The 24,958-nt window shown below is 44.9% G+C and overlaps 1 protein-coding gene across 1 annotated transcript in view; it reads right to left on the bottom strand.

Annotated features, from left to right (window-relative positions):
• JADE2 (jade family PHD finger 2) overlaps positions 1-24,958 on the bottom strand; it is an 855,152-nt gene that overhangs the window by 92,493 nt on the left and 737,701 nt on the right. The window contains exon 9 of the mRNA XM_077473934.1: positions 12,352-12,837. Coding sequence (XP_077330060.1) covers positions 12,352-12,837 — 486 coding nt within the window. The remainder of the gene's footprint in view (positions 1-12,351; positions 12,838-24,958) is intronic.

Here is a 24,958-nt window from a genome sequence, read left to right as displayed (position 1 = left end):
AGTCCATGGTAGTCTACTAGAGAGTACAATAGAAACTCACTTAGACTTGGTGGATGCATTGGTAAAATGGTATGTCACAGGAAAACACCTGTTTTTGAGTAGAGTAAGTTTATGATCTCTGAAGTAGGTTTCCTGGATAAATGGGACATCTGCTCTAAGGCATTTCAAATCATGTAATAGCATACGTCTCTTTTCTGGAACATTAAGCCCCCTAGCATTAAGAGATACTACTCAGATATGATCCATCCCAAATCAATGGTAAGGGGGGGGGGGGGGGTAGGTTAACTGAGGGAAAGTGGGATTTACGGGCAGAAAGGGAAAAGGAAAAAATAGGAGGAGGGTGCAAAGCAAGGTAAAAGAAAAGAAGAAAAGAAGGGGAGAGAGGAGATAAGTAGGTTAGGAGGAAGAGAATATAAAGCAGAAAGCTACCAAAAAATAGGGAAATTAGAAAGATCTAGAGACTGCGGTTACAGAATGCAGCCGCTAACTACTAAATTGGCAAAATATTGCAAAAATTCTCACTAGCACACGGTTGGAAATATGAACGCAGGCCTAAGTGGGAGAGTGGATAGATCTGGCCTAGGAAGACTCCGGACGATCGAACCTAGCCCGGCAGTGTTACAGTAGAAGTAACATACAGCGAAATAAACTTCATACTCTTAATACAACTTAAAGCGTTGAACCCAAATGGCCCATTACACATGTTATAAGACGTAACTGGTGACTACATAGTGGTTACTGCTGCAGCCACTCAGCAAGCTATAACTATAGTATATTCAAACAGCATTATTTATTGGAAGCATATTCAGAAAGGTCATGTCTCCTCTACCAAAATGACTGTCCCTCAAGATGCTTCCCCTTCTTGAGCATCCAGTTACAAAGAGAGGTTTGTAATGTTTGTGTGATGTCTTCCCCTGACCACACAAGGAGGGAGGGGGGATGGGGAAAGTATATTAGGGGAAAGACATGGTGAAGTTTTCCCATGGCCAGTGTGTAACAAAGGCACCTCCAATCCTCTCTGTAAAAGGGAGCGGTCTGTCTTACCCAATGCAAATGAAATACGAACAATATAGGTAAAATAAAAAGGGAACGTAACAGTAAGGAAAACAATTCCTGAATGCGTCTCTCAGCAGGCCCGGGGTCCCCTATCTACCCAGTCAAGGGGTGAGGGGGACAGGGGGGAGCCCCATTCTCCCAAAGAGAAGAACCTTACATGGCTCCATGTACAGCACCGTAGAAAAGAGAGGAAGAGAATACAGGTGAAAACCCAGATGAATATAATTTTCTTATGCATTCTGTATATACTGTGTCAGGAGCATATAAAATATCAAACATTGAGGCACAAAGACCTCCTGGAAAAAATGGGAATGATGACCATGTATATATGTGAACACATGGGGGGGGGGGGGGGGGGGTAGAGAGGTTAGTGAGGGGACAGTTGCATAGGAAGGCCAATGTTCTACCGGAACATAAAAAAAATAGGGAGCAAAGCCTCTCTGCAGTCTGCAAAACATCCTTGTGTGGATGTAGGGGCAATAGAATTGACACACAATGGCAGAGCACATGTCCCAGACAGGGGGAGAAAGAACTTGCAGGCATAGTTTCCATAAGGCTAAGTTTTCCACAGAAGAGTTGAACAAATATTTATTTAGCAAGACCAGAGAAACAGTGAAATTGGCAACAGAAGGGGCACCCATAAGTGGGAACGTTCATGACTCACGTGGTCCCTCCAGCGTCGGCGCCCGGGATCGTCTCCTTGATCTCTGCGGGTGAGGGGGGGAAAAGCATCCGAGTGGCCTGCCAGCCATGGGAGGATCTGGAGCCAGTTAGGGACTTGTATGGACTCCATCTCCATAAAGGTGAACATGACCGGCAAATCTGCTGGGGCCCGAAGGGTAAATGAAGCAGAGTTCTTGCGGGAATGTAACGGACAACAGGAAGCCCCATCGGTATGTAAAGCCAAGTTGGCATGCAAAATCCAAAACAGGATTGCAGGGCAGCTCTTGAGAGGCCTGAAAGAATCCTGGTGGCACCGTCAAAATTCACAGGACAAGGTCTCCCATGCCTTACGTAGGACGTTTCTTTCCTGAGTATACTGGTGTAGGCAGCAGATCACATCCCGTGGCCTGGCAGGATCAGTAGATCTGGGTCCCAGGGCTCTATGCACCCTGTCGAGCTCCAGTGTGAGGGGGGAGACACATTTAGGATCTTATGGAAGATGGCAAAACCACTGTATCAGGCAGACTTTTCACACCTGTGGCCTCCAGGAGGCCATGTATCTGCAAGTTGTTATGGCGGCTCCAATCATCCAGGTCTTCCAAGTGGAGTTGTAGAATCACCACTGTGTCTATATGGGAGTCCTTGGCATTCTCCAGTGCCATTATTCGTAGTTCCAGTGCTGTAATTGAGGATTCCCCAGCTTTCACCCGGTGCGACAGAGACTGCACTGCAGTGTTGACTGCCTGGAGTTCCTGGTGGTGCACATCCTCCAGCCAGGGGATAAGGGCCTCAATCTCTGATTTAGTAGGGAGTACGTGGATTAGTGATCTGAAGTCTGCTTCCCCTCTAATCGACCCAGCATGTCATGGGCATTCAGGGGCTTCAGATAGGAAAGATGCAGGTGTCCCTGAGGATGTATTGGAGGTTGAAGAGAGGCTGGGTAAAGTAGGCACTAGTATGCTCAGCTGCACAAGGGGAACCATGTGGGTCTGCCATCCTGGTGCCAGGAGAAGTTTTCTGGGAACACGGGAAGAAATGCTGTATTTCTCCTGCTAGTTTGGATGCAAGGGTTGTCCTGGTTGTAGATTTTGCCTTACGCCTCTTTGTTGAGAGCATGCCGAGAAAAGTAGAGCAAAATAAGCTGGGATAAGTAGGGGGAAGCCAGGAGCTCACACACTGCGTTTCTTAATTTGGCCATGTCCAGACCACGCCCCACGCCCCACCCCCAGGAATGTGATTTAAAAAATAAAATAAAATGATTGGATATGTTTTATAGCAGAATGTAAAAAATATTTTTTTTTGTTTAAAATTGTAGCTCTTTTTTTGTTTAAAGTGCAAAAAATAAAAACCTTAGAGGTGATCAAATACCACCAAAAGAAAGCTCTTTTTGTGGGGAAAAATGTAAAAAAAATTATTTGGTTATAGCATGTGCAATTGTCAGTTAAAGTAATGCAGTGCTGTATCGCACAAAACGGCCAAAGTGGTTAAAAACATACTTAAAAGGAAATTTTGGAATTTTTTCTTTTTAAGAATCATACTTACCTAGGTGGATGCAGCATCGGTCAGATGACACTGAGCGCAATGGATTTTATTTAATAAAATAATGTTTTATACAGAGTACACTATCACGCATCGCGGAAGTTTTGTATTCGCCGTGTCTCCCGGAGACAGGCAAATACAGATCGCCGTGAACGGCCAATCAAAGCGGCCGTTCACAGCACGATCGCAGCTGCCAATGGGAGATGATCTCATATGTAAACATATGAGATCATCTCCCATTGCCGTGTCTTTCCCTCCTCACACACAGACAGCGTGTGAGGAGGGAGAGCGATCTGTAAGTCAGCCCCAGTGCCATCTGTCAGCCCCAGTGCCATCTGTCAGCCCAGTGCCATCTGCCAGTAGTGAAAGTGCCACCTGCCAGCGCCAGTGCCACCTGCCAGCGCCTGCCGTCAGCCCCAGTGCCGTCAGCCCCAGTGCCGCCAGCGCCAGTGCTGCCAGCGCCACCTGCCAGCACCAGTGTCACCTGCCAGCACCAGTGCCACCTGCCAGCGCCAGTGCCATCCGTCAGCCCCAGTGCAGCCAGCCCCAGTGCCGCCAGTGCCACCTGCCAGTGCCACCTGCCAGCACCACCTGCCAGCGCCAGTGCCATCCGTCAGCCCGAGTGCCGTCAGCCCCAGTGCTGTCAGCCCCAGTGCCGCCAGTGCCACCTGCCAGCGCCAGTGCCACCTGCCAGTGCCACCTGCCAGTGCCATCCGTCAGCCCCAGTGCCGCCAGTGCCACCTGCCAGTGCCACCTGCCAGCACTGCCAGTGCCACCTACCAGTGCCATCCGTCAGCCCCAGTGCCGTCAGCCCCAGTGCCACCAGTGCCACCTGCCAGTGCCACCTGCCAGCGCCAGTGCCATCCGTCAGCCCGAGTGCCGTCAGCCCCAGTGCCGTCAGCCCCAGTGCCGTCATTCCTGCCAGTGCCAGTGCCACCTGTCAGCGCCAGTGCCACCTGCCAGCGCCACCTGCCAGCGCCAGTGCCATCCGTCAGCCCCAGTGCCGTCAGCCCCAGTGCCGTCAGCCCCAGTGCCGCCAGTGCCACCTGCCAGCACCGCCAGTGCCACCTGTCAGTGCCACCTGCCAGCACCAGTGCCACCTGCCAGCGCCAGTGCCATCCGTCAGCCCCAGTGCCGCCAGTGCCACCTGCCAGTGCCAGTGCCACCTGCCAGTGCCACCTGCCAGCGCCAGTGCCATCCGTCAGCCCCAGTGCCATCAGCCCCAGTGCCGTCAGCCCCAGTGCCGCCAGTGCCACCTGCCAGTGCCACCTTCCAGCGCCAGTGCCACCTGCCAGCGCCATCTGCCAGCCGCAGTGCCATCTGCCAGCCCCATTTGCCAGAGCAATTAGCCAGAGCAAATAGCCAGCACCATCTGCAAGTGCCAGCCCCAGTGCCATCTGCCAGCGACATCCGTCAGCCCCATCTGTCAGCCCCATCTGCCTCCAGTGCCATCTGCCTCCAGTGCCATCTGTCAGTGCCACGTGTCGTCAGTGCCACGTGTTGTCAGTGCCACGTGGGGTCACTTTGTGGGCATTTCCAGGTGCTATTTCAATATTGGGCCTCTGTATGTGGCCAGGCTGTGTAAAAGTCTCACACATTTGGTATCGTTATACTCAGGAGGAGTAGTAGAACGTATTTTGGGGTGTCATTTTTGCTATGTACATGCTATGTGTTGGAAATATCTTATAAATGGACAACTTTGCGTAAAAAAAATGAACCATTCAAACGACTCATTATGCCTCATAGATTATACGTTGGGGTGTTAGCTTTCCAAAATGGGGTCACTTTGTGGGCATTTCCATTGTTCTGGTGCTCCAGAACCTTCAAAAATGTAATAGGTGGTTGAGAAATGAAATGTGTAATTTATGCTCCTAGAACGCCTGATGGTGCTATTTCAATATTGGGCCTCTGTATGTGGCCAGGCTGTGTAAAAGTCTCACACATTTGGTATCGTAATACTCAGAAGGAGTAGCAGATCGTATTTTGGGGTGTCATTTGTGGTATACACATGCCATGTGAGAGAAATAACCTATTACATTGAAAATTTTGTGAGGAAAAAAAAAAAATCTTCATTTTGCAAAGAATTGTGGGAAAAAGATGACAACATCAAAAACATCACCATGCATCTTAGTAAATACCTTGGAATGTCTACTTTCAAAAAAGGGGTCATTTGGGGGGTATTTGTACTTTCCTGACTTGTTCGGGTCGCAAGAAATGAGATAGGCCACCAGTACATCAGATGTGATCAATTTTGTGCGATTCGCACCACAGCTTGTAGACTCTCTAACTTTCACAAAGACCAAATAATATCCACTAATTTGGGTTATTTTTACCAAAGATATGTAGCAGTATAAATTGTGGCCAAAATTTATGAAAAAAAAAATATAATTTGCAAAATTTTATCACAGAAACAAAGAAATGTGCATTTTTTTTCAAAATTTTCGGTCTTTTTTCATTTATAGCGCAAAAAATAAAAACCCCAGAGGTGATCAAATACCACCAAAAGAAAGCTCTATTTGTGGGAAAAAAAGGACACAAAATTAATTTGGGTACAGTGTTGCATGCTGAGTGTAAAAGGAATTATTCCTGCGCCTAATCGGGAAGGAGTCTAATTGTTGTACCGCTGCACACACTGGGATGGGGTACTAGAACCCCTAATTAAAGAAAATAGAGGGTAGAAAAGTAGTGGTGCGCAGTACTGTGGCGAAGAGTCTGGTCAGAACAGGTTGATAGATTCAATAGGTGCTCAGATGTTTAGGTGATGCATATACCATCGTCCAAACTAAAAGGTAATGTATAAACCGTAAGAAACAATATATGTGTTTAGAGAATAGTGAGAAGCCCTCACTGCTATACCGTAGCAATATTTTGAGTAATGGTCAAGTAGATATGGGGAAATACTAATAATTAAAGCTGGTGATTCCCAATGCGATTTTATAAAATTAGCGAAGTTGCATAAAGTGACAGTGCTGGGTATGAAGAAGGTCCGTGAAAGTAACTAATATATCATAAAGTGACTAAAATAATATATATAAAATAGTGGACGAGATATCAGGTGATTCGCAATGCGATTTGTTAAAACTGACAGAATCGCATAAAAGTGCTAGTGCTGGACAATAAGTAGGTCCGTGAGAATATCTACTAAACCAAAATATATATATAACAATATACAAAGAACAGTCGCTAGCTGAATAAAACAAAAATGCAAATAATGGTTGACTTGTGACTGAAGAAATCGCATAAAGTGTCAAAACCAAGGGAGGGTTAAACAGAGTGACTATGTGCAGGTGTCCTATCTCATAGAATTTAATATCAGTGCAGTGAACAAAATAATGCCATAGAAACAAAGAAAAAAAGTTATCAAATTATTGAATCAAAACAAAAACGCATAAACAATCCTGGTGTTAGTGAGAGGGAAAGAGCCCTCTGGGAATAGTCCAAAAAAAGAAGGAGGTGTGCACAATATTTAAGACTTTATAAATAAAGGAAAATTGAACAATGATCTTAGTTAAAAGTGTCCATTCAGCTTGTGCAACAACCGGTGGCGATTATCCCAAAAATCGCATGTAATGAGACAATCGCCTACAGTGCTGGTGCTTTAGATATATGTGCACTATAAAGTGACAAATTAAGCGGTGGTGGTAATGGTGATGGTGGATGTCTCCCACGTGGTCCTGTGTGATCGAAATATGGGTGTCCCCTTACCTTACAGCTGTAAGGTAACAGCATATGATATATGTGTCCTCAGGGTTCCTGGTGATCGTTATCCCTCGAGGTCCTGCTCCTATGTCCCCGGATCCTGGAGTCTCCTGCCTACTGTTCCGTATTGGACTCTTTATGTGGTCACTCAGCAGTGCTTCAGCGTGGGGGGTTACCTCGGCGGTTTTATGTAAGGGGTTAAACAGATGAGGAGAAAGGAAGCCCCATAGTGTAGCAATTTTAACCAGTTGCCGACCGCCGCACGCCGATGTACGTCGGCAGAATGGCACGGGCAGGCATAAGGACTTACATGTACGTCCCTTGCCTCCCGCGGGTCGGGGGCCCGATCGGACCCCGCCCGGTGCCTGCGGCGGTCGGTTTTCGTCCGGGAGCGATCCGGGACGAGGGGGCGGCCATTCATTCATGGCCACCCCCTCGCGATCGCTCCCGACGAATAGAAATCCCCCGTGACATCACTTCCTCTCCTGTAATGTAAACACAGGAGAGGAAGTGATGTATTCTCTCCTCCGTGTCGGTATTTTTTGTTCCGACACGGAGGAGAGCGGATTGGTGAGTTGCACCAACACTCTACACACACAGTAGAACATGCCAGGCACACTCACACCCCCCCTTTACCCCCCGATCACCCCCCCAATTACCCCTGCCCCCCAGTCACAGTGACACCAATGTCATTTTTTTTTTTTTGCATTGGTGTCATTTGTGACTGTAATAACTGTTAGGGCAGTTAGAGTTAGCCCCCTTTAGTTCTAATGTACCCCCCTAACCCCCCCAATAAAGGTTTAACCCCGTGATCACCCCCCGTCGCCAGTGTCACTAAGGCTGGGTTCACATTGCAGCGGTTTATGAGAACGAATGTGATTCGCACCGCACTGCAGTGCAAATCACATCCGATCTCTGTGCGATTCGAGTTCAGCCATTCGCCGCACCCGCCACACCCGCCGCACCCGCCGCAAATTCGCACGGGACCCTTTTTTTGGCCCGCAGCAGAATCGGATCGCATGGGTGTTCACACCATGCGATCCGAGTTTGCAGATCGCACTGCGATATGCGAACTGATCTGGGGGTGTCAGTAACATTTCACTGACACTCCCAGCAGTTCGCATAGGGCAGTGTGAACTGCCGCCGGGAGGCATGCGATGCGGGAACCCGCCGCGGATTCGCGGCGTTTCCGCATCGCTCCAGTGTGAACCCAGCCTAATAAGCGATCATTTTTCTGATCGCCGTATTAGTGTCACAGGTGACGCTAGTTAGGCAGGTAGGTATTTAGGTTCGCCGCAGCTTTTTATAGCGCCAGGGACCCCCATATACTACCGCATAAAGCCCCCTGATTGCCCCCTAGTTAACCCTTTCACCAGTGATCACCATATAACTGTTACAGGTGACGCTGGTTGGTTAGTTATTTTTTTATAGTTTCAGGGCACCCGCCATTTATTACCTAATAAAGGTTTAACCCCCTGATCACCCGGCGGGTGTCATTTGTGACTAATAACTGTTAGGGCAGTTAGGGTTAGCCCCCTTTAGTTCTAAGGTACCCCCCTAACCCCCCCAATAAAGGTTTAACCCCGTGATCACCCCCCGTCGCCAGTGTCACTAAGGCTGGGTTCACATTGCAGCGGTTTATGAGAACGGATGTGATTCGCACCGCACTGCAGTGCAAATCACATCCGATCTCTGTGCGATTCGAGTTCAGCCATTCGCCGCACCTGCCGCACCCGCCGCACCCGCCGCAAATTCGCACGGGACCCTTTTTTTGGCCCGCAGCAGAATCGGATCGCATGGGTGTTCACACCATGCGATCCGAGTTTGCAGATCGCACTGCGATATGCGAACTGATCTGGGGGTGTCAGTAACATTTCACTGACACTCCCAGCAGTTCGCATAGGGCAGTGTGAACTGCCGCCGGGAGGCATGCGATGCGGGAACCCGCCGCGCATTCGTGGCGTTCCCGCATCGCTCCAGTGTGAACCCAGCCTAATAAGCGATCGTTTTTCTGATCGCTGTATTAGTGTCACAGGTGACGCTAGTTAGACAGGTAGGTATTTAGGTTCGCCGCAGCTTTTTATAGCGCCAGGGACCCCCACATACTACCGCATAAAGCCCCCTGATTGCCCCCTAGTTAACCCTTTCACCAGTGATCACCATATAACTGTTACAGGTGACGCTGGTTGGTTAGTTATTTTTTTATAGTTTCAGGGCACCCGCCATTTATTACCTAGTCTCACTAGTGTACCCCTAAATTTAGGGGTGTCTACTTTCCAAAATGGGGTCATTTGGGGGGGGTTTGTGCCATCTTGGCATTTTATGGCCTTCAAAACTGTAACGCCCTTAGAAAGCCTGAAGGCGGTGCTTGGTTTTCGGGGCCCCGTACGCGGCTAGGCTCCCAAAAAGTCCCACATATGTGGTATCCCCGTACTCAGGAGAAGCAGCAGAATTTATTTTGGGGTGTCATTTCACATATGCCCATGGCATGCGTGAGCAATATATCATTTAGTGACGACTTTGTGAAAAAAAAAAAAAAAAAAAAAGTTTGTAATTTTCCCGCAACTTGTGGCAAAATATAAAATATTCCATGGACTCAACATGCCTCTCAGCAAATAGCTTGGGGTGTCTACTTTCTAAAATGGGGTCATTTGTGGGGGTTTTGTGCCATCTTGGCATTTTATGGCCTTCAAAACTGTAATAGGTAGTGAGAAGTGAACTCAAAAATTTACGCCCTTAGAAAGCCTGAAGGCGGTGCTTGGTTTTCGGGGCCCCGTACGCGGCTAGGCTCCCAAAAAGTCCCACATATGTGGTATCCCCGTACTCAGGAGAAGCAGCAGAATTTATTTTGGGGTGTCATTTCACATATGCCCATGGCATGCATGAGCAATATATCATTTAGTGACAACTTTGTGAAAAAAAAAAAAAAAAAAAAAAAAAGTTTGTAAATTTCCCGCAACTTGTGGCAAAATATAAAATATTCCATGAACTCAACATGCCTCTCAGCAAATAGCTTGGGGTGTCTACTTTCTAAAATGGGGTCATTTGTGGGGGTTTTGTGCCATCTTGGCATTTTATGGCCTTCAAAACTGTAATAGGTAGTGAGAAGTGAACTCAAAAATTTACGCCCTTAGAAAGCCTGAAGGCGGTGCTTGGTTTTCGGGGCCCCGTACGCGGCTAGGCTCCCAAAAAGTCCCACATATGTGGTATCCCCGTACTCAGGAGAAGCAGCAGAATTTATTTTGGGGTGTCATTTCACATACGCCCATAGCATGTGTGAGCAATATATCATTTAGTGACAACTTTGTGTAAAAAAAAAAAAATTTTTTTTTTTGTCATTCAATCGCTTGAGGCAAAAAAATAAAATATTCAATGGGCTCAACATGCCTCTTATCAATTTCCTTAGGGGGTCTACTTTCCAAAATGGGGTCATTTGGGGGGGTTTTGTACTGCCCTGCCATTTTAGCACCTCAAGAAATGAGATAGGCAGTCGTAAACTAAAAGCTGCGTAAATTCCAGAAAACGTACCTTAGTTTGTAGATGTGACAACTTTTGCGCAAACCAATAAATATACAATTATTGACTTTTTTTTTACCAAAGACATGTGGCTGAATACATTTTGGCCTAAATGTATGACTAAAATTGAGTTTATTGGATTTTTCTAATAACAAAAAGTAGAAAATATCATTTTTTTTCAAAATTTGCGGTCTTTTTACGTTTATATCGCAAAAAATAAAAATCGCAGAGGCAATCAAATACCATCAAAAGAAAGCTCTATTTGTGGGAAGAAAAGGACGCAAATTTTGTTTTGGGTACAACATTGCATGACCGCGCAATTACCAGTTAAAGCAGCGCAGTGCCAAAGTGTAAAAAGACCTCTGGTCATTTACCAGCAAAATGGTCCGGTCTGAAAGTGGTTAAACAGTGTTGAAGTTTATTCATAAAAAAACAACAAATTTAATACTCACAAACAGACAGTATTTTTGTATGAGATATAAAACGAGCCTCGAGCTCGATTGCGTCACTTCCGGTAGCGTCCCGACGCGTGTTCGTCACGGTCACGTGACTTCATCAGGGGAGTGTTGCATGACTGAGTAATTGTCATTCAAAGTGTGAGAGCACCGAAAGCTGAAAATTGGTCTGGTCAGGAAGGGTGTTTAAGTGCCCAGTAAGCAAGTGGTTAAAATGTCTCTAAAGGCTAAACTCTTTTTACCTTAAAGCATTCTCTGAATTAATGTAAAAAACTTGCAAATGTTGCATCCCCCCCCCCAACACTTACCTGAGCCCAATCTTGATCCAGGACTGTGCCCAAGAGCAGTGGCGCCCTCCTCTCTCTCTCTCTCCTCACTGGACAAGGAGGCAACAGCGGGAGCCATTGGCCCCTGCACTGTTAATCAAATGCAGGGAGCGAGGGGCAGGGCCGAGACACATTATGTGCATCTAGAAACACACAGCATGGCTCAAGAGCGACCCCACAGCATCTGTCCCCATAGCAAGCACTTGCTAAGGGGGCAGACACTGAAGAGGAAAAATGAACAGCTTTAGAAGGGGACCCCAGAAGAGGAGTTTGGGTGCAGCTCTGTGCAATAACACTGCATATAGCAGGTGAGTATACATGTTTATTATTTTAATTAAAAAAATAAAATTTGCTTTAGTAACTCTTAAAAAAAAAAGTCCAGTGGGCCAGATATGCTTGCTATTCTCCTAGGAATTATTCTCCCTTATCATGCTAGTAGTGTGGTGAGTGCTGAGGTTTAGGGACGGGGGCTTAAGGGAGTAATGTTCAATCTGAGCCAATAACTTACCAACTCAGTCTGAATAACCCACACTTTGGCATAGTCCATGTGACCAAGGAGTTAGTCACATGGTCAGCATCAAAAAGGAGAATTTCAAGGATTCCAGAAGAGTAGTATTTCTAACAAAAAGAAAAAAAAAACAACAAAAAAGAAAAACGAATAAACGTGTACTCCTTGACAAAGACTGGAGAAAAGGTCTTCGGGTACACACAGAATTGTGCGTTGTTGGTTACCAGAGATGAGTAACTTTGTGTCTTAAGTACAGTAGCAAAATAAGCATCTTTTTATTTATTAAAGGCAATCTTTACAAATCGGACTAAACAGCAGATCTCAAATAAAATATGATGCACAGTGAAACCTATCAGCCTATGCAATACTGAGGTCTGACGCCTCTGAATGGATTCACAATACAGGGCCCATCCCCTTCTTTAGAGATAGGTAATAATCACAGAGATTTGCTAACATGTTTTAAAAAAAAAAAAGTACATAATACATATTATTGATCAATCATAGTTGTATGTAGTGCTCTTATAACTGGTTGCATCATTTGCAAAAACCAGCACATAAGCACACCTAATGTGTAGTGTTACAGACTTACCCTTTCCAAATCCTGCCTTAAGTGTGTGAAGAGCTTTAGCCTTCGGTATAATATATCTTGCTCTTGCTGAGCCAAATCATCCACTTCATCTGTTTTGGGAGTTAGAAGAGGCTTGTTAAAGTTAGCCTTTCTCTTCAGTTTCCAGTACTGATAAATAAAGTCAATCGCATTCTTGTTCACATTAAGATTTTCTGCCACCTCATCTGGCTTAACAAGTTCATAGAAATCCTCCTCCAGCTGCTGTAGCTTTTGCTTCCTCAAAGTTACCTTTTCTAGGTCCTGCTTGGTTTGGTCAGTATCTGCTTGGGAGACAGATGAAGGTCTTTGGCTGCACTGATTCTCTGGTTTGGTGGCTCCACTGCTGTGCTCAAGACAGAAGGATTTAAATTTTACCTCATCATTTTCCACCAAGGTAGTGTGCATTTCCAGGTTGTGATCAAAGGCGCAAGTAACATGGAAAGCAGTGACACATGATGGCATAGAACACTGCAAATAAGACACAAACACAATTATATCAATAGGACAAAAAAAGCAATCTAAAGATGAGCTATTACATAAGCTAATAATCGAACATAATGCTAAAAATAACAGAAAATAAAACAATTAGACTGTACAGTATGTCAGTGGTTGTCAACCTTAGTCCTTAAGTATCCCCAACGGGCCATGTTTTGGGAACTTCCTTTAGATAAAATAGCTCCTATCAATACCATGTCATCGATATCGATTTAAAGCAGCCGTGCAAAGTAAAGGAAAACATGGCCCATTTGGGGTAATTGAGGACTTAGGTTGAGAACCACTGCAGTATGTCATAGGGCTTTTACACATGGGAATACTGACCTAAATGAATGTTACATAAGTATTCATGTTATACAGTATCAGTATTATGAAGCTTAATTACAACCATTTTATGAACATTTAAGAGTGTTGATTACAGGATGAGTTGTCCCCAAATCTGATGAGCACTTAGTCTTATGTCCACTTGTAGCCTAATATTCACCATGGCCTTTTGAGCCATTTAGATGGGAGAAATAAATTATTAAAGTAATAAGATTAACTCATTAGAAGAATTTATTGTATGTTTTGTACCAGGGCAACAGCTGTGATCTATTCTAATTAAAGAGAAACTCTGCCAAATTGTTTCAGATGGTGTGGGTACATGTTTTCACTGTTGTCCATCTCCGCTGGGCAAGATGGTGATGGTGGTTACTAAGGCAGGAAGTAAGAGGGGTACATACAACAATTAAAATATTTTTTTGTTGTATGGGAGAAGCGTTAAAACCTCTTTCAGGTTTTCCATTGCTACCTGAATCCTCAAAAGAGTAGAATTCCCAGTCATAGTTTAAAGTGGTTCTAAAGGCAGAAGTTTTTTTTACCTTAATGCTGCTTTCAGGCACTCATTGGACATTAAAGAGGAGCTGCACCTTTAAAAAAAAAATATTAAAAGCCAGCAGCTACAAATATTGCAGCTGCTGTCTTTTAATAAATGGACACTTACCTGTCCCAGGGTCCAGCGATGTCGGCGGCAGATGACGAGCAATCGCTTGTCTCTCGGCTGCCCCCGCCGCCATCCACTGTCAGGGAATCGGGAAGTGAAGCATTGCGGCTTCACTACCCAGTTCCGTACTGCGAATGAACGAATCGGGCTGCGCCTCTCCACTGGCCCCCTGCTGTGTCCTGGGAACTGTGTGTTTCCCAGAACACAACGGGGGGCAGGGCATCTGCGGCTACCTTGTCCCGGAAGTGGGTGCAGATACCTGGATTATCCAGGTATCTGCACCCCCTCCCCCCTGAAAGGTGTCAATTGTGGCACCGGAGGGGGGGAGGGATCAGATGAGCGGACACTCCACTTCAGGGTGGATGTCCGCTTTAAGGCAGGAGCCACTGAATAGGAGCAGTGGACAGGGGCATTGGGGGACCCCAGAAGAGGTGGTTCAGGGCTGCTCTGTGCAATACCATTGCACAAAGCATGCAAGTATAATGTGTTTGTTATTTTTATAACAAAAAAAATTGCTTTTGGTAATGCTTTAAGGAAAACAGAAGGGTTGGCATAAAAGAGAAGTATGGGTTTCCTTTTTTCTTACTTATATCTATTCTATGTGAGCTGCTGATATCTAAAAATCTTTCCAACCCTCTCAGACGTACACCCATTCTGCTGAAATCAAGCTAAATACCTGTGGGAGGGTCTACAGACTTCCATACAGCGTCATACCAACAATGGTCTGGCTCTGGAGTCTGGATCCACCCACTTTCCTGTCATTTTGCTTGATTGATGTCGGCTCTTGGCTCTCTGCTCACTCCTGAGACTTCACAGAGCGTAGCTGCTCCCCCCCCCCTTCCTCTTCTGCAGCCTGTTCCAATGGTCAGAAGACTTGGCAGAGATAAGAGCACTTCAGTGACTTAGGTGAGGTTAGGTGAAGGTACTGATAGTAATATGTAGAGGACATTTACATACGCAGCACTATCTACCAGAGTGAAAACAATATATTTTTAAAGCAGAATACACATATGGATGTGACAGCACATTCCATGCATTGCTAGTATAGTAAAATGAAATAAAATCAGAGCTAACATTGTGAATGAATCCTTTTATTGATTATCTGGATTTTCATATGAAACTTTCCATTCACATCTACTTGTATTTGCATACTGAAGCCCAGAGCTCCACATACAAGGCGGCACAGTGGTGTAGTGGTTAGCACTCTCACCTAGCAGTAAAAGGGGTTGCTAGTTTGAATCCCAACCACGACACTACCTGCCTGGAGTTTACATGTTCTCCCTGTGCCTGTGTGGGTTTCCTCCGGGTACTCCAGTTTCCTCCCACACTCCAAAGACATGCAGGTAGGTTAATTGGCTTCTGTCCAAAATTGGCCCTAGTATATGAGTGGAGACCTTGGATTGTGGGCTCCTTGAGGGTAGGGACCAATGTGAGTGTGCAATGTATAGGGATAGGGACAATTGTAGACACTTACTCAGGTTGAACTGGATGGACTGGTGTCTTTATTCAACCTTACTAACTATGTAACTATGGACAGAGCTTTGCTCCCCCATAATTAGTGTATTACCTAGTACTCCTATGGCAATAATGTTCCCTTCATTGTAAATAGAGTATTACAGGATCACATGCTGTACAGTGATATCATAGGCCTGTGTACATGGGTGTGCCCCCCCTGTAGGTAGTTAAAGGTCTGTGTATACGGCTGTGCCCCCTGTGTAGGTAGGTATATGCTTGCATACATGGCTGTGACCCCACGATGTAGGTAGGTATAACCATGCATACATGGCTGTGCCCCCCCGTAGGTAGGTATAGGCCTGCGTACATGGGTGTGCCCCCCTGTGTAGGTAGGTATCAGCCTCTGTACACGGTGGTGCCCTCCTGTGTAGGTAGGTATCAGCCTATAGACACAAACAGAGAAGGTGACTCACGGTACAGGCCCTCAGCTCAGGCCTCCACTCAGTAGCAGGGCCACCATGGTAACAAATGATTAGCAGCTCTCTCTATGTCTTCTCATTTTCCTCTGCCAAGCAACTCTCACTCCATCTCCTAACTGGTAGCCAACTGTAGGTGTTCTATCAAATAATGCCTCCCATCAGATAAGGCATCCGATGAACCATGCATTTGCAGCAATGGCTCTGTATGGCATGTGAGGACTCTGTACAACGTGTTATGACGCTGTACGGCATGCGGTAACACGGTACGGCATGCGGTGACACTGTAAGGGATGTGATGACTGCGTACAGCATGTGATGCCGTACAATCGTCCCCCGAATGGTATTCTGCTCAGATTTTCTGATGTGGAATGAAATCTGTAACACCTTCTTTTTATACTAGACGTCATATGTTTTGAGAAAATATATGGTGTGGGGGGTCTTTTACAAACTCTGAAAGCTGTAAGTGAAAAAAAAAACCTCCAGATTTTTTGAGAAATTTTTGGGTATAATCGATTTTCACCATTTTTAGCAAAAAAGCCAAATTTAAAAGTTACAAATATTTGCTATTTATTAACTCAACACAGGATAAGCTTTTATATTTAGCAGGAATTTAGGTAATATTGTGTGTATTGCGTTATCTGCTAATAAAATCTGCTAATAGTTTTAGTGTATTTTTAGCAACAATATTGTTTTGATAAACATTTGAACAAATACCGCAGAGCCTGAGAAATCAGTAGCACCTTGGTTTTTATTCTAGAGGTCATATGCTTTCAGAAAATATATGGTTCTGGGGTCTTTCACAAATTCTGAAAACGGTAAGGGAAAAATGAAAACCTTCAGATTTTTTGAGAAATTTGGATATTTAAATGTTTGCGTATGTTTGCTTTTCACCATTTTGAAAATGGCGTAAAAATTACAAATATTTATTATTTATTAACTCAGTACAGGTTAAGCTTTTATATTTAGTAGACATGTTGTAAAATTTGCTCTGTATTCATCTGCTAATCATGATTTTAGTGCAATTTTAGCAAAAATATTGATTTAATAAACATTTGCACAAATATCGTGGGACCTTAAAAATCAGTAGCACCTTCTTTTTATTCTACTGGTCACGTCTTCAGAAAATATATGGTTTGGGTGGTCTTTTACAAACTATGAAAACTATAAATGAAAAATAAAAAATAAAATAAAAAATTGCAAAAATGGTCTAGCCACCCGAGTGTAATAATGGAGCACAGGGCTGGAAGGGAAAGGGTTAATTATTGTATTTTTTTTCTTGCTCAATCTTTTTATTGAAAAAAAGAGAGAACATTGACATGGTTAAGTACGGTAGACTTTCAGTATAAAGTGGGATTTGCACCCATGGCAAGTGCAATACAGATTAAAAAAAAAATATTTCAATAGTGTGTAACAGTAACACATAGACTGACAAATATTGACTGATGGGAGTGATAATGGGGGCAACAAGCCCTATAGAATGAGTAGTGCAGTCTGCTAGGTGTAAAAAGTAGTATTAACTTTGTCTAAAAAAATGTTTTCATTATAATTTATGTCTGCTGCATGTTTTCAGTGATGAAAATTAAATGGAAATATAATTCTAAATTAAGTCAATTTACAGAAACTATGAAAAAAATCAATTCCAATTTTCGTCAACGAACAAAAACTGAACGAAAATGTCAGATGACGGGATGTTTACCCATCTGAACTTTCCTCGGAGCTCCGCCTGTCAAGCCCTCACCCCCCTGACAAGCTGTAATGGCTCCCTCTGTCTGCCTGCTGAATGGGAGTTCTGGGCTAATGCCCTGCAAACCACCTAGTGAGCGTTTCCCCTCCCAGCAAGGTAGCAGTGCTTAGCACTTTGTAAAATAACAGCCTCCCCAGACAAGTTCTCTGCCCTGTGCACTCCCTCACTCCCATTTACTTTCCCATCATAATTACATATTCGATTTTTAGTCCAGGAGTATATAATGAGCTTGGAAATTCTAGAGAAATGGTTAAATAATGCATTACAATTTAACTAAACCCATTCGATTTTAGTCAACTAAAATGTACTGGAGATTTCAGTCAACTAAAATACAACAAAAACAATTCCGAGGACTAAAAAAGACTAATGACTAAAACTAAAATTGGCATTTTAGTCAAAGACTAGGACTAAAACATATGAATTTGAAAAATTAACTCCGGTAAAAAAGCCCTTTGGGCAGTCACTCTAGAAAAGCTAAGGTGATAATTGAGAACAAAAAAAACAAAAAACAAATAACACACTGAAGAATAGGAAAGTGAAAGTGGGGAAAAGATGAGAACAGTGATTTAATAATGCAAATGCCTTGTAGAAAGTAGAAATTATACAAAAGACTTTAACCCAGAAAGCTAGACTCTTAGGCTGGACCACCAGAAATGAATATACATGCCTCGTTCACCACAACCCTGAAAACGCACAGGAGGGTAGTTGGTTGAGAATGTTGAAATTCTTGCCTGGACAAGGTACAATGTCATTAACACTTTGTAGTTGGTTTCTAGAGGCAATATTTTCAGCAAGGATAGTAAGGAATTATTTAGTGCCCATATAGCATCCAGTCATCCTGCTCCAGGTGTATTTTGAGATCAAAAGTATGATGAACATTTACCCTTAAGGAGGGTCAGACTGGTGAGGAAGGAGTGTACATAGACAGAAATTGTAAAAAAATTGAATACTTGGAGGTAATGGAACAATTCCGATGTGGGGAGCTGGTTTTGTTCACGTAGGGTGAAGAAGGATTTGATGTTAGAGGTAGTAACTGGGCAACACAAAATGTCTCAATTGTAGCTGCATCCACAGATGGAATGAGGCCGGGTTAGAATTAACTGTATTAAAAGGGGTGTTTATAAAATTATACTGGGGGGGGGGGCAATGAGGGGATATTAGAGTTTAGAGGGGCATTTAAGTTTACCCCAGAGTGCAAGTGACTGCAGATTAACAGGGTTTCCTACAAACCTACATTTGGACTTGCAAAGCCAAAGAGGGTTATCAATAGTTACATGGTCTATATCTGCAGCCTTAAGTCCCACCCACAATGGACTTTCACAAGCATGAAATAATGTGATTTGAGCCAGCTTGGTAGTACTTAGAAAAATCAGGTACTCCCACACCACCAGAGAGCTTGCTGTGCACGAGCACAGATTTAGGCAACCTGGGCTTAACCGGACCCCAAATATATGTGGGGACATGTTTTAGACTATGCAAACAGTATGACGGCACCACTATACAGAGCACATGAAACAAAGAATCTTAGGTAACAAAGTCATTTTAACAGCAGCAATATAGCCTAGCCAAGAGACAAACAGGTTTTCAACATTGAGCTAACATTGATAGGTAACTAGCTTGATATAACGCGGCAGAACAGCCTTTTAGCTTGCCCCCCAAGTAGGGGAGAGGACCGATAGCTTATTTGAACGGGACAACTTGTTGAAGATGGTTGACTTCTGCTATAAGTTGGGATACATTGAGTGCCTTAGATTTATGTTGGTTAATTTCCAAGCCCGAGATAGAAGCAAATTGATCCAGAATCCTAAATAGGTTAGGTAACATGTTATGTGAGGACATGACCTATAAAAGAATGTTATCAGCAAAAAATATAATTTGACAGGAAGCCACTTTGATGCCCCTTATATCAGGATTAGAATGAAGCAGAAGCAGTTCAATAGCAAGGGTGAATAGTGATGGGGGAAGTGGGCATCCTTTTCTAGTACCCTCAGCAATGAAAAAACAATCCGACTTATTGGTTACTCACCCAATAAAGTTTGGGCCAAAGCCCATTTCTGTAAAACATACAGCAGGTATGGCCATGGGACAGTATCAAAGGCTTTACGTATATTCAGTGATAATAAATGTAGAGCATCTGTCGTCAAAATGCTAAGTGTTATTGAAGGACCACTGATATTATTACCCTCCTGGAGACACAAGAACCAACCTAATGTACATATTTGCCAGCACACCATGGATCGTCAATTACGTCCAATTATTTTATTGAAGAATGATCACAGGAGACATCGAAGCCGTGCAGGACCCCTATGTCAGGCATGCGAGACATACCGTATTTATCGGCGTATAACACGCACTTTTTTCCCCTTAAAAGCAGGGGAAAATCGTGGGTGCGTGTTATACGCCGATCCCCAGAAATTCTGAGCCTCTTGGCAGCTTTCGGCCGCCTTCGGCCGTTCTCGGCCGCCTTCGGCTCTTCTCGGCGGTCGAAAGCTTCCGGCCGCCTTCGGCTCTTCTCGGCGGCCGAAAGCTTCCGAGAACGGCCGAAAACTGCCCGAGAAGAGCCGAAGGTGGCCGGAGGCCCGCCGAGAACTACCGCACGCCCCCGAGATACACATCCGGCTCTGTATCTCGGCGGCGGCATTTTTAAAAAATAAAATAGACACGGCTGCACTGGGGGACACGGCTGCAATGGGGGACAAGACTGCACTGGTGGACAAGGCTGCAATGGGGGACAAGGCTTCAATGGTGGACAAGGCTGCATAAGGCTGCAATGGTGGACAAGGCTGCATAAGACTGCAATGGTGGACAAGGCTGCAGATGACACTGATGGGCATATAAATGTAAGTTTTTTTTTTCCCTTAAACTTGCTTCCTAAAAGTTTTTTTCCTTAAAATTCCCTCCTAAACTTGGGGTGCGTGTTATACGCCGGCGCGTGTTATACGCCGATAAATACGGTACTTCTAAATGACTATAGGGTAGCCTACCTGTTCCTTGTGTACTGGGAGACCTATACATGGGTTAAATTTGTAATTTTTATCTGCTGATCTGCCCAACTTCTGTTTTTTTGTTTTTTTAATTACAAAAACAAAGAAAAAAAAAAAGAATCTATGTTGTTAAAAGTGATGTAGGCTTGTAAATTTTTCTATACACATATTCAGCCTTCTCCCACTCACAATGCAAATTATGAGTCAGCTGACTAATTGAAAGTAATGTACTTCCAGTTTTGTTTGAGTGTTGTTAAACAGTCAGGCAGATATTGTAGTAGATAATGTACTCTGACTCTGGTAGTAATTTATAAATATCTGCATTTAATACAAACAAAGGAAGAGTACACATGTAAAAATATGAAAGTCACATAAAAATTTGGTACGGTTAGAACTACACACCTTTTAAAAACATATGGAAAACAATCAGAAAAGGTTCAGCCTGTCAAAGTGATCAAAAAGAACTCCGCATAAAGGCTGCTTTTATTGCTGATATTGTAGGATCTAGGGGTAACTTATTATACACAAATTTTTAGCAAGCACGCAAGAAGATTATTATTTTTTGATTACTAAAAGCAAGTGGACTTTATTCATTTTGCAGGACCTATAATTTCTACATGGTTGTCTCTTTACATCTTGGAACACACTCATGTCACAAGCTGGTGGAGCACAACCACACTGTGCAAAAAGATACCAACCATATCTCAGAAATTATCTCAACTGAATTAACTTTAGCCAAGAGACAGTATTTCAATTATTAAATTCAGTTTACATCTGTAAATGAAGTATGCTCTTCTGTTTTCAGAATTCTAATTACCGTAAATCGCCCAGAAAAGCAGAATTTGCTGCACTTCATATAATGACTATGCAATTCAAACATCATATTGTTTCCAGGGACATTATGATGGATTTGACAGTACAGCTTAAAAAAATGGTAGGTCAGCCAAAGGTTGCACAAAGCACATATGTACAAAATATCAGATTGCTTTCATACTGTACCATGCTGTCCTCTGCACACTAATTTGGTGGGTTACAGCACTTGGCTTCATAGTAAAGTAGCAATGTGTTAACAGCTGAAAGCAATAATGCGTGACACAGATTTCCGTTCCAAATTCACAGAATGAAAAAAATAAGTTTTTTTGCTTTACCTCTTAAAGCAGCAAGCAACAAAAAGAGGGTCTGAAGAGGGTTAAAAAAAAAAAAAAGAACCCTCTGTGTTGTATTGCACTGTTAGCAGTGGTTGTGCTATTATATATACATTTAGAAGTAATAATCTTTTCCCTGGTCAATGAGGCTAGCAAGATGTTCACAGTTACAAAATCAGTCAAGCCTTAACCCCCTGACCCTCAGGTTTTTAGACTCGCAGCCCTGGCACAAGCTTAGGATCACTCAGTATTTTGGCAGCTGATAAGCAGTTCTATCCCCAGGAAATAAATAGGAAGCTGTCAGGGAAATAGCCGCAATCTCACGAGGTACGTTCGTGTTAGCGCGCGTCGGCGCCTACGTAAGCGCAAAGTAGTTTCTAGACGAACGACCGACGCTACGTCTAACCGGGCGGGCATACGCGGTGATGCTACGAATACACAACGTACTCGACGTAGCCGTACGATCGCTCCGACACGCTCACGACGTGACCCGGTCACCTCGCCTACTTAAACGTTCACCTGTCAGTCCCGCATTGCTGGATTATCGTCAGCTCTCCTGTGAACCTGTACCCGTGTTTCCTGTTATCCGACCTCCAGTGTACCGACCCGGCTTGCTTGACCCGCTCCTGTTATCCTCCTGGCTCTGACTCCTGGCTTGTACCCGACGTTCCTGATCTGCTTCCTGCACCTGATCCCGGCCTGCCTTGACCATTCTCTGGACTTCCGCTGCCTACTCTCGGACTTCCTAGCACAGTTGCCCATCTAGGCTTGTTTACCCGGTACTTGACCTCTGCTGCTGCTACCTGGCAACCTGTGCTACTGTGGGCACTGCATCCCTGTGTCAACTTCAGGGTTGTGCTGCGCTCGGCCGCAAGGGGAGCCCTCTCAGCATTTCGGCCTCACTCCTGACCGTGACAGTATAATCCAGCCATGTCAGAGGTCGACAGAGGTGACTCCCCATTGGAGGCCGTTTTACAAGAACTTACGGCCCTTACTCCAGCTATTCAGGAGCTCCGAGAGAGATATCACTGGCTGAAGGAACGCCTGCAACACCCGCTTGAACCACCCACCTTCTCTGGTCAAGTTCCTGCTTCTATAATCTCAGCTGCCCCAGAACCACGAGTCCCAGCCCCGGAACGCTTCTTTGGGGACCGAAGGAAATTCAGATCCTTCAAGAACTCGTGTTTTCTCTATTTCTCCCTGCAACCTCAGACCTTTTCTTCAGAAGCAATCAAGGTGGGGTTTACCATTTCATTACTGAGGGACGATCCCCAGACGTGGGCCCATGGCCTGCTGGAGCAATGCAGCCCTTACGTGGATACTTTGGACCTGTTCTTTGAAGCCATGGCCCGCTTGTATGATGATCCTTTCCGGACAGCTACAGCCGAAGCAACTTTGTACGCCCTTCGCCAGGGTGGGCGACCTGCAGAGGACTATTCAGTAGAATTCCGTACCTGGAGCTCTGACTCCGGCTGGAACGAAGCAGCACTAAAATATCAGTACCGTATGGGGTTTTCCGAAGCCCTTAAAGACGAGTTGGCCAGATTGGAGATTCCCACTACCCTTGAGGACCTCATCTTACTCGCCATCCAGCTCGACAGGCGTCTACGGGAACGTAAGTCTGAACGCACTCGGACTACTTGCTCCATCCAGGCCCCACCTTCAGCTCGCCCAGCAGTAGCCCCCGTTCTGAGGGGCATTCCCCGTCCCGCATTAACCTCCGAAGAGAGACTTCTTCGCCGTCAGGCACATCTTTGTTTTTACTGTGGAAAATCAGGACATTTCATTAACAACTGCCCCACAAGGCCGAGTAAACCAGTCCCAAGCACCCCATCTCATCTTCAGGTAGCAAAGTCAGCTTCTGCCCACATCTCTCTTCCAGTCACATTGATGGTGGCAGGCAGCAGAATCCCTCTACAAGCAATTATTGACTCTGGAGCCTGTAGTTGCTTCCTGGACTTAACCTTGGCTAGGAGTCTGGCTCTCCCACTGAACCTCAAGGAACAGAGACTGACCGTCCGTTTGGCCGATGGCTCCTTACCTAGTTCAGGTCATGTCACCAAGGAAACTAGTCCCATCCTGACTATCACCAATTCGGGTCACCGGGAATTCCTTAAATTTGATGTTCTGAGCTCCCCGATGTTCCCTGTTATCCTAGGGATCCCTTGGCTACAGGCTCACAATCCCCAGATCGATTGGCCCACAAGGGTGGTTTCCTTCACATCTGCCTACTGCCAGCAGCACTGCCTAGATTCCGTCCCCCGCAACCTGCCCAGTTGTCTGACTGTACAACCTGTATCCAGTCCGGCTTCTCACATACCAACAGTCTACCAGGAATTCAGAGACGTGTTTGACAAGAGGAAAGCCGATATCCTACCTCCACACCGCCCCTATGACTGCCCCATTGAATTGTTACCCGAGGCCTCCATTCCTTTTGGTCGGATATTTCCCCTTTCGGAGACTGAACTGGAGGCTCTGAGACAATACATTGACGAAAACCTGGCCAAAGGATTCATTCGTCCCTCCTCATCCCCTGCCGGAGCAGGCATCTTCTTTGTGGAGAAAAAAGATAAGACCCTAAGACCATGTGTGGACTATCGGGAATTAAATAATATTACCCTCAAAAACCGTTATCCTCTTCCGCTTATCCCTGAACTCCTCCAGAGGTTCCATACCTCACGTGTCTTTACGAAACTCGATTTACGTGGGGCTTATAATCTTGTCCGTATCCGGGAAGGGGACGAGTGGAAGACCGCCTTCAGAACAAGATTTGGTCACTTTGAGTATTTAGTCATGCCCTTCGGACTATGTAACGCCCCGGCAACCTTTCAGCATTTCATTAATGATATCTTTCGGGAGCATCTTGACCACTTTGTTGTCGCCTACCTTGACGACATTCTGATTTTTTCAACCTCACTAGAGCTTCACAGGGTACATGTTAAGAAAGTACTATGTATTCTTAGAACTCACGGGTTATATGCCAAGGCCGAGAAGTGTGATTTTGAGAAGGAATCTATCCATTTCTTGGGACTCATTATTACCACAGGTGGAATTGCCATGGACCCGCAGAAAGTGAAATCTATCCTGGATTGGCCCGCTCCTTCTGACAAAAGGGGTGTACAGAGGTTTATCGGGTTTGCAAACTTCTACCGAAGGTTCATACGGGGTTTCTCCACCATTGTAGCCCCCATCACTCTGACCACTCGCCAGCACACCAAGTTCCACTGGTCCCCAGCAGCTCAGTCCGCCTTTGACCAGCTCAAGATCCTTTTTACCTCTGCGCCCATCCTGCAGCACCCAGATCC

This window comes from Lithobates pipiens, unplaced genomic scaffold, assembly GCF_037356315.1.
Source record: "Lithobates pipiens isolate NorthernLeopardFrog02 unplaced genomic scaffold, aLitPip1_a1.2 Scaffold_8, whole genome shotgun sequence".
Lineage (NCBI taxonomy): Eukaryota > Metazoa > Chordata > Amphibia > Anura > Ranidae > Lithobates > Lithobates pipiens.
This window is presented reverse-complemented; position numbering and strand designations above follow the sequence as displayed.